This window comes from Montipora capricornis, chromosome 11, assembly GCF_036669925.1.
Source record: "Montipora capricornis isolate CH-2021 chromosome 11, ASM3666992v2, whole genome shotgun sequence".
Lineage (NCBI taxonomy): Eukaryota > Metazoa > Cnidaria > Anthozoa > Scleractinia > Acroporidae > Montipora > Montipora capricornis.
Genome location: NC_090893.1, coordinates 16553548 through 16564412, shown reverse-complemented (window position 1 = coordinate 16564412; position 10865 = coordinate 16553548). Strand labels below are relative to the sequence as shown.

The 10865-nt window shown below is 41.2% G+C and overlaps 1 protein-coding gene across 1 annotated transcript; it reads left to right on the top strand.

Annotated features, from left to right (window-relative positions):
* Positions 1–8528: 8528 nt before the first annotated feature.
* On the top strand, positions 8529–9344 carry LOC138023132 (melanocyte-stimulating hormone receptor-like). The gene has a single exon (XM_068870158.1). The coding sequence runs from the start codon at positions 8529–8531 to the stop codon at positions 9342–9344; it is 816 nt and encodes a 271-aa protein (XP_068726259.1).
* Positions 9345–10865: the final 1521 nt, after the last annotated feature.

The window sequence follows — 10865 nt, the reverse complement described above, 5'->3', positions numbered from 1 at the left end:
ACCGTTTGTCTTCAAATTAAAATAAGGAATCAGAAGAAGATTTTTAGACAATGAATTTGTTGCAGCCATCTTGGGCGCATTTACATAATCTTAGTTAAAGTGCACCTGACCCCAGTTTTTTTGCTTTTTTTTTTCGCTTAATCTGCTGGTTATTCGAAGCATTTGGGCGCAAAAAATTTGAATTTGCTTGAATCCTCGTTTTTCTGTGCCCTTTCAAAGTCGAGCTTGAAGTGTTGCTCGACCGAGTTTTAGGGAGTCAGGGGCGGCGGTTGCTGATGACGTCCACCCACGAACCAAACACAATGGCGCTTCAGTCAGGTCTCTTTATTTACTCGAGAAAATGGAAAGCAAAACTAATCGTTCCAACATATTTTGGGACTTACACGTCCAACTTTTGTTTCGGAATCATTTCTCTTTCACTGCTGGAGTCATAGTTAAGTTTCGATTCGAAAGACTCTGAAATAAACCTCGATCGAGCACGTTCGACATCTGTGAACTTTACAGTTGTCAAACGTGCTCGATTGAGGTCGACTTACTGGTTAGAGCTTTGACAGCAATTGGCATATTTCCCTCCATCCTTGCAGGTCTTGGACCTGTGTATACGCTTCGAGTCTCTCTTATGATATGCAATTCACCAGGCCAACTGAACGACTCGCACACGATTGCCTTACGACCTGTACGACTCGCACAAGTCGTGCGAAACATACCCTGATACGGGTCGTATCAGTTGTTGTATATTGGACAAGCCTCCATTTTTCAAGCGACGACGGAGAGGACCTCTTGGCGGACGAGCTGCTTGTATATTAGGAATGGAAAACTAGTAGAGATGCGTTGTAGAGGGGAGGAGCAGGCAAATGAAAAGCAGGAAAGAAAACTCAAGGACTGCTCTCTATAGTAAATTCGACAGCAAAACACAAGGTTCCCACGCATGTTTGCAGTTGTCATTAGCGAGGATGGATTTTTTAGAGTCACAGAAATCCTTTAATATTTTCAAGGTTGGATTATCGGCTCATTTTAAATTCTGATAATGTCTGATAATGTTTGTCACGTCGACATGATTTCAGCCATAAAAACTGATCACTCTGTGATAGTAATAGATGATAGAATTGCAGGATGTTGAGGACAAGGTAAAAGGTGGTGCGGGTTCTTGAAAATTAAATTGCATTGTTCCGTCCGGACAAGGATGCCTAAATGATAAGGAGTACGTCAACGAATTAAGTCTTCTCTTACCTACTTGGATACAGGAAGGGAAGCAAGATCTAGGTGATCCCCGATCCATATGGGAATGGGTAAAGTGTGAGGTTAAGAAATACTCTAGATGATATTTAATGAAGAGACAGCTAAACAGACAATTTAAAGAGGCCCACTGGACGAAATATCAAGAATCCGTAAGCGGAAACGTGGTAGAAATATGTGAAACCGTTGCGGAAACACGACAGTTAACGCGTGTTTCTGCTAGCGGTTTGATGACATTTACTCATATTTCTGTTGCTGCGCTTACGACGGAAACAGACCACGTTTTTTACACGGTTCCGTCAGGTTTCAGTCTAAGGAAATATGCGATTCCGCAAGCGTAACTTCGTGTTAACATGTGCGGAAACACGTGGGAACGTTCCGGAAATCTGAAGTTTTGAGATTTCCGTCCCGACGGAATCAGACCTAAACGTTCACGGAAATAGAGTTAAAGTTATGCCTCAGAAACACGTTTTCGCCTTGTTTCCGTTGACATTTCGTTCCGGAAACAAGTTTTTTTTTTTTTTGCTCTTTGCTTTTTATCGGGCTCTAGTTATTTCTGATCTTCCTTTGTCATTACAGGGCAGGTAAATGTGTTGCGATTGTGTTATTTTTTTTTTTTACCCATACTATATAATATATATGACCCATTATGTGAAATCACACATTAAAATATAAAAGCGATATTTTCTTCACAGCTTCAACGAATCAATTTATTTTACTTTCCTTTTCTTCAATCGATCGACATACATATTCGCTAACGTGGCTTTTGCACTCACTCTTAGTGTCTTTTCCTATGCCTCTTTCTTTGGTGTTGTGGCCAGAAGCGTAGACAAATTCCTAGCAATTCTTCTTCATCTCAGATGTCAGGAACTTGTGACTCACAAGTGGTGAATTCTCAATCTGGCTGCTTAGTGTACTTTTTCCTTTCTTGGTGTCTTGGGTCTCGCGCGATATTTTGTTACCTCATGATATCGAGCTTTCTGTTGGAGGCTTTTGTCTTCTCAAACAGTGGTTTACATCGTCACAAGAATCAGCTTCAGGACCAGCAAGTACAAGAAATAGCAGAGAGTGGACTCTTGTATATCTTAACTTATATTTGAACCCAGTAAGTTACTGCTAAAAGATGCGACACATTGCAGTCGCTATCATTGACCTGCTGCGGAACATGTCATGGTTTAGAAATAGCGCTTCACACTAAATCACTGCCAGCCACTTTCAATGTGTTTGTTGTTGAATCCAGTAATTCCCTGGCGTCAGATGAGAAAACATTCAGTAGACTGCAAAAGTGCAGAAATCGCGCATCACCTGCCATTAACCGCGGCTCAAAACCATCCAAAGAATTGCGACTGTCTTAAAATTCTCTCTTTCAAATTCTTTGGTGTATAGAGAATATCGACTCGAATTGTTATAGCTATTTGTCTTTTCCTTGATTAATTGTTTATAAAGCTTCCCTAAATGTGGGGGCATTGTTAACAGCGTAATTACGAAGCCAATATTAATGTGAATTATTATCGAAATATTCCACTATTTTGGATATTACTTATATTTTGATTGCTCCCCACCTTGTTTATCTTCTTGTTTATGTTAGGGCTCTGCTTCGTGTTATATTTTATCGTATCTGGATTGTGACTTGATAACAATTATTACTATCACTGATTTCACTTTATACAGTGCCGATTTCGTTGAACAAGGTTGTACTGCTAGAAAACTACCAGCTACTTTGTATACTTGGAGATGCAGCATTTCTTGCACACTCCACAAGCGCCCTACATAAAACTGGCAGTAGATTTCCCAGCATTTCCCAGCAAATACTTTCCATAAGTGCGCTTAGGAACATTTCTGCTTTCTCGCATGAGTACGTTTAGAAATAAAATGGAGGAAACTGAGGGTGAAAAATTATTGGGGTCCATCCTGATCATCGTGTGGCCTATAGTCCGACATGTTCCTTTGATCAAGAGAATCTTCTATCTAATTCACGACTGAAAAGTTCTATTTCGGGACAACTTTGTATGCTCTCGCAGACACACGGCCTGCTCTGCATGGACGTCGAAATCCCGTACCTCAAAGTGTCTCTGGCTTACCACCTACCACCATAGAGCTCTTTAACAAAGTCAAAGGAAACAAACTCAAACTTGTGCGTTATCAGAGTCACCTTAGTAAGTTCACAATCTATTCAAATGGCAATTTGATTCCTAAAATAATGGTTACTTTCAAAGTGTATCCTAGTCGTCCATTTCAATAACCCCCTATTCTGGAATCAAAACCTCAATCATCTCGCCAAAGCGCAACTCCAACTCTTAATAGAAGAAACACAAAATCAAATCACCGCGTTGAGAACTAGTTTAAATGAACAGTTGGAAGCCTTGCAAGTCGTTGGCTATGATCATGCCACGTACATCCTCTTGCCTGATCCTCGCAACAATTTAGACGTATACTTCGCACTACCAAATGAAAGCGCATCCTTCTATCTGACACCAGGCAAGATACTTCTAGCCATCCTGCGACAAGTAACTCATTGCCCATCAGTAACAGAGAACATATTTCCCAAAATACATGTAGCATCATCAAGGCAGAGCACGACACCACTATTAATCCCGATTTCCACTTTACAAACGCTGGTAACACCCGTATTAGGATACTAACCTCGACCACCCAAAAAAAAAAAATCGCTCAACCAACTCGCTCAACCAACTCTTCTAATAACCCACTAGAAGAACAAAAAGAGACAGCAACCTTTCTTCATCAACTTAGTTTTCAACTGCACAACTTTCAGCAAACACTGAGAGTAAAGTATTATCACGAGGACTTACCTTTGTCCCAACTCCTAAACGAATTAATTGGTCAGAAATACAGGCTGGTATCAAGACGTTTACGACTTAAATAATTTTTCCATCAGATTAACCAAACAGACTTAACTAGTCCGTCTTATGAAGTGAAACGCTTCAGATGCAAGGGAACGTGGACTCTTAACTGAAGAGACGCTGCTGTTGACGCCTTCATCAATGCAATCGAAAATAGCATCATAACATGTAAAGCGCAAAAATCTTTCGAGGAAGGAACGCAAAGCTCTCACAACGCTCAGGAAACGCACAGACATAGTCATCAAACCTGCTGATAAGGGCCCTGGAACTGTTATAATGGATCGCACCTGGTATGTGAACGAATGCGTCAACACAGCTTAACGACACCAAGTATAACCAAAAACAATCATCTGATCTTACTAACAAAGTACAAGAACGCTTCAAGGAATACACTATCCGCCTATAGACGAAGAAATCTAATTGCCTATGAGACACTAAAATACTTCTTGTCCAGCTCTGAACGCAACCCAGGTCGTTTTTACATACTTCCAAAGATCCCCAAACAAAGCAACCCTGACCGACCCATAATATCCAACAATGGCCACCCTACTGAACGAATTTCCGAGTTCGTCGACAACCACTTAAAGCCCCTTGTACAAATGCTTCCTTCATTTATTAAAGATACTACGCACTTCCTCCTTCAACTACAGAAACTTGGACCTTTACGGACAATGCCCTTCTCGTTACCCTAGATGTTTCCTCATTGTATACTAACATTCCTCTTAACGAGGGTATCGATGTCTGCCGTTATTTTCCGAACAATCGCCAAGACAAATCACCTCCTGCTGAAAATATTTGTGATCTCATAAGAATGATTCTAACAATGAACAACTTTTCCTTCAACAACGAACATTATTTGCAAAAACACGGAACAGCTATGGGAACTCGCATGGCACATTCTTATGCCAATCTATTCATGGATAAATTTGAGCGACAGGCCATTGACAACTCTCAGTTTTTTCAACCCGTTCATTTGGTGGAGGTTCATCGATGATATCTTCATGATTTGTACACAGGGAGAGGAGCATCTAAAATCCTTCGTAGGCTACCTGAATTCTATTCACCCTCGAATCGAATTCACTCATGAGTATTACAGTTCTCTGCACAAGGTACTCCCTTTCCCAGATGTCCAAGTTCATCTCATTAACAACCACATCCACACGAATCTCCATACAAAGCCCACAGACGAACATCAATACCTCCCTAAAACATCGTGCCGCCCAAACTACACCAAAAAAAGCCATCCCATTGAGCCTCTTACCCCGACTCCGCCGCATATGTTCTACCGACACTTTCTTTGATCAACGAAGTGGAGAACTCATCGAGTACCTTACCAAGCGTGGTTATAGCCACACGTCACTACAAAGAAATGCGAATCGCGTTCGCTCAATTTTACGTCACGCAACCCTTCAACCGAAAGAACATAAATCTGCCAAGACTGACCGGACACTCTGTCAAATCCTTCAACCTCGCGCTTAAGGCTGGTTTTCACTAGCGACGGAGCTAGTCGTAGTCGGAGTCGTAATCAGAAGCGTAAAGCGATGCGATCTAGTGAAAATCAAACCAACGGAGTCGGAAGCAGAACACTGATTTTGCTTATGACTCCGTCGCTTACGATCAAGTGAAAACTGCATTGTCGGAGTCGCAAGTAGAAGCGGGAGAATAAACCAATGACAGTGTTCGATTCCGGGCCTTGCGATTGGTTGGGTCTTCCGCTTCTGTTTCCGACCACGACAATGTAGTTTTCACTAGATCATAAGCGACGGAGTCATAAGCGGAATCGGAGGAAAATGAAAACGTTCTGATTCTTCCGACTCCGATTCCGTCGAGCTTATGACTCCGCTTACGACTCCGTTATTCAATTTTCACTAGGTCATAAGCTCTCTTATGACTCCGACAACGACTCTGACACCGACTCCGTCGCTAGTGAAAACCAGCCTTTCCTAAACTGTTGTCAACAAGTATACCACTGTCCTTTAATCCACTGCCAACTGCGAAAAAGGCTACCCTAACTCACCTGTTATAGCTTACAGACGTAACGCAGGCCTACGTGATCTGCTAGTCCACTCGACAAGGTCGCACGAAAATTCCTCTAGCCAACAACCCGCAGGAGTTAAAAAGTGCAACTAGCCACGCTGCCTCACTTCTTCTTTTCTTCGAGAGGGTCAAACACAAACTTTACTTTGTTTACAACTAACGAAGCTCGAAAAATCACCGACTCCATGCCTTGCCACTCAAAAAATCTCATATACCTGATAGAATGTAAAAAGTGCCACCTTCAATACTTCGGAGAGAGCAAGCGTCAAGTCAATGAACGCTTTGGGAAACACCGACGTTCTATCCTGAATCACCAACAACTCAGCACAACTATTTCAGTATTACTACACTTTAACCAAGCTGGCCATTAAAATAATAAAATAAAGCTGAATAAATTATTAACACTTCTGGCAGTTAGGAACTGAATAAACAGTGTAGTTTACAAACAATATTTACTAGCTAGGTCCAAATACAATAACAATGATAGTAAATAGTCTACATTCATGCAAACCTAAATGTAAAAAAGTGATTTGCTCTCTTTGTCCTTTTCATTGTTTTTGGAGCTGTAGTGCTTCCTGATCTTAATTGGTATGGTATAGTTCGTGTTGTGACTTGTGGAGCCCGGAAGGATATGGAGTGGTTCTCATCCCTCGTATCAGCCCTGAACTTTTTACACAAGAGAATCCGACGATTTGCTAATGATGCCAAATTAGTTAGGTCTAGTGCGTGCTGATAGCTGGAGTTGGGAAATGTTATTCTCAAAGCTCTTCTTTGTGTAGATTCAATAGCGTCGGACAAGTACGCAGGGATATCCTGCCACGCCTGCGTAGCATACTCTAGAACCGACCTTTTAGTATATCTTTTGGCATTACACCTGCGCGTTTCAGCAACCAAAGTGCGTATAATCTCTTTGCTGCTTTGGCAATTACATATTCAACATGTTCGTTTCATTTAAGGTCGTCGCTAATTATCACTCCTGAAAGCTTATACATGTTCTGCCTCTTTATATGCAATACCTACGGGTCCCAATGTGATAATCAAATTCTTCATAAAATTTATGAACATTTGTTTGCATTTTTTTTGGATTTAGTTTCATCTTGTGTTCTATACAACAATCGTGGATTTCACGTGCAACCAAATCTAGTATACTAATAGCATTTCTTGGGATAATCTCAAATGCGGTAGTGTCATCAACATATATTGAACGCATATGCCAGTTCCTGAGCAGTTTGTTTATCATGACAGCAAAGAGCGTCAAACCGAGCTTAGTTCCTTGTGGGACGCCGCCATTGAATTGTTTCCATGACGATAGGGATGAACCTACACGCACAGCTTGTACTCGGTTAGTCAGAAAGGAGCGTACCCAGAAATATAAAGTTTGATCAATATCAAAGGATTTGAGTTCATCTATAGTAATACCGAGTGGTCTATGACATCAAATCCCTTCGTGAAGTCCGCAAAAAAATATCCGGACAGAGTAGTTCCCGGAATCAAAAGCCTCATTCTATTAGCTACGTCTGCCTCATCCCGATTGAACTCGTCCGCAGCAAACGTGACTCGGTAAGAAAGGCTCGAGAGGCTCATTTAATAAACAAAGCCAAAACAGTATATCCACTTGGCATAAGCAGAAGAGATGAAGTACGCCACTGACACATCTGACACTCATTTACTCATAGCCTACCAACCATTGTCATGTATTCTTATTTAAATTTTTGTTTGTAATGGTTTTCTTTCCCCTTTTTTTTCACTCAGCCCCTGTGGAAGGACCGAAAGATAGGGTAATTTTGTTTAAAACAATCTAGTCCTTTATTCCGTTTTATTCAATTTTGGTCTTATCCGCCGTTGGGATCAGTGTGCAGTACAATGACGTTCCTTGAGATTTACGTCTCAGAAATACTTAAAAAGCTTGTTTTTAAACTGAACTAAAAACAGAGCTGAGTTCCCTTAATTGACCATTTGGGAAGATTATTCCAGTTTTTCGCAGCAGCATACTTAATCGAAGACTGTCACTTATGCCAGTGACGTTTATGTCCGTGTTTTATGCTAATCAGTTACTTATAAAACAAAAAGGAAGTTGATGAACCGCGCATAAATTCTGCATCACGTGCCATTGAGTTTCAGCCTTAACTTATTTTGTGACGACAAAACATCTGGAGTGGCAAGTTCTGAAGTACTTACGGAAAGCAGCTGTTTGAGCTGAAGTGGTCCAACTGGTTTTGTTGCCGAGGCAGGAAACTATACTGGCCCGGTCGCTCAAAGAAACCTCTCTGTATAAAATGGAGAAATCATTTTGTAGAATACCAACCCCACCCCGAAAACTCCGACATTGAGGAGCTTCGTTCGACTTACATCGCCAATTGTGTCTTCAACAGTTTTCTGTCCCATACCGCCATCATGTTGAACATTATATCAATCCACGCGATACGAAAAACTAGATCGTTGCCAAAGACTTTGAAAATATTGCTCCTGAGTCTTGCTGTTTCTGATGTCAGTGTTGGTTTATTGGGTCAGCCTTTTTACATCTCACTTATGGTAGAATGGTTGCAACATAACAGTCCTGGCTGTAATCCCAATATGGTTTTTACATTCATTGTAAATGCGTTTTCCTTGGCCTCTTTTTTTATTGTTGTGACCATAAGTGTTGAGAGATTCTTGGCAATTCATTTTCACCTCAGATATCAGGAACTTGTGACTCACACGCGTGTTGTTGTGGTGCTGGTCTCAATATGGGTACTCAGTGGACTTCTTCCTGCGGCAGTGTTCTGGATCCCGCTAGATTTTTACATGCGCATTAAATTTATTCTTGGTGTTATTGGTGTTCTCCTTACCACAGTGGCTTACATCAGGCTTTATTTAGCCGTGAGACACCATAAGAATCAGATGCAGGCCCTGCAAGTACAGCAAGTAGCAGAGAATGGCGAAATGGCAAATTTTATTAGTCTTGTCAAATCTGCAGTCGGTATATTCTACGTATATCTGGTGTTTTTGATTTGTTATTTACCTTTTTTTATAAGTTTGGTCGCCCTCAACATCAATGGTACCAGTATCAACCTCAAGAAATTTTTTCTTTATTCAGTGACGGTGATGTTCCTTAACTCATCATTGAACCCAGTAATTTACTGCTGGAAGATGAGACACATTCGACGCGCTGTCATAAACATACTGCGGAACATGTCATGGTTCAGAAATCGCGGGTCTCACTTATTTTGAGACCAATTACTTTCAGTATTTGAGCGGTTTTCAATTTAGGGTCGTAAACCAAAACAAACCAGTTACTTACGAGTTTGACTACTCAGCCAATCTCAAACCGTAGTGTTAAACCAAAGTGTCTAACTACTTTTGACACTTAAGTGAAAACCGCTCTATTATTGAGGCAGTTGTTTACTGCTGGAGGATGGAACACTTTCGACAAGTCATTGACATCATGGAACTACGGAAGTTGCACATGACTTGCTATCAACCAGACTGATTCCATCGAACAAGGCATTACTCATCTCCAAACGTGGATGGCGGTTTCTTTGGCCGCGAAAGAAACCGTCATCCGTGTTTGTAGATGCATCGCAGCACATGAAACTGGCAGCAGTTTGCAGGTGTACCATCGATTAACATACTAAGCGACTTTTTGAAGACATGGTTTGTTTGTCTTTCTTTTTTCATATGACAATGCAAAACGAATTTAAGCATGAAATGCCTCGTATGCAGGTGCTCGCAGTTTTTTGATCAACGCCCAAAGCATGTTGCTAAAATTCGGTAGCGTTACTCAATCTCCAAACGCGGGTGGCGGTTTTCTTTGGCGGCTAAAGAAACCGCCATCCGCGCTTGAAGATGCAGTGCTTGTTGCGCACGCCACACGCGCAGCACGTGAAACTGGCAGCAGTTTTCATATGTACAATCGATTAACATACGAAGCGGCTTTTTAAGACATGGTTTTGTTTTCTTTCATTTGAAAATATAAAACGAATGTATGCATAAAACTTCTCGTATGCTGGTGCTCGCGGTTTTTCGATCAATGCCTAAAGCATGTTGCGAAAGATCTTTATTCGATAACATCCTTACTGATGTCTAGTTACACCCTCTTTCAGTGCTACGTGCACAGGCGACGTATTTCGACCATCTGTTGAGATGCTATCTGTCGACATGCTCTGTAAACGCTGAAAGACCCTTTCACTGTGAAAGAGGCAATTTTCCCGGTTATTAGCTGAAGAAATGGCAAATAAATAAATGATCATTACTGACAAATAGCTTAAGAAAATTGTTGACTTTGTCTGTTTCCTGATTTACGGGATATTTCAAACGATTTCAGTGTTGTTAACCGGCTCTTAATAATGACTTCCGTTAGAAATGGGTCACTGCCGCTCTTAATATTCGTAAGATGTAAAAGTTCAATACAGTTGATTAATTTCTCCGGAATGTTTGATGACAATAGGTCCATCTTTCATCCCTATAATTCGAGTGTAACCATAGAAAAGTCAAGCTTCTTTCAGGCGTTCAGTTAGCGTGGGCATAGCGCTAAAAACGGCGCACGGAAAAAAGGCGCGACGAAAGGAAGCAAAAAAGCACCTGTATGCTAAGTTAAACTTAGCTTAGTTAATAATAATGCGCTTAACAAGAGCAATAAAAAAGTAAACTACTAAAAAGCTTTTTCAAAAAGGAAAGGAGCCGAGGAGGAGCTGTTCTTTATGTCAGACGGCAAAGTGTTCCAGAGTGTGGGGGCTGCTACGGAAAAAGATC

Bases quoted from the DNA above. Each gene is read 5' to 3' on its own strand.
- LOC138023132 (XM_068870158.1), top strand. From the start codon at position 8,529: ATGTTGAACATTATATCAATCCACGCGATACGAAAAACTAGATCGTTG.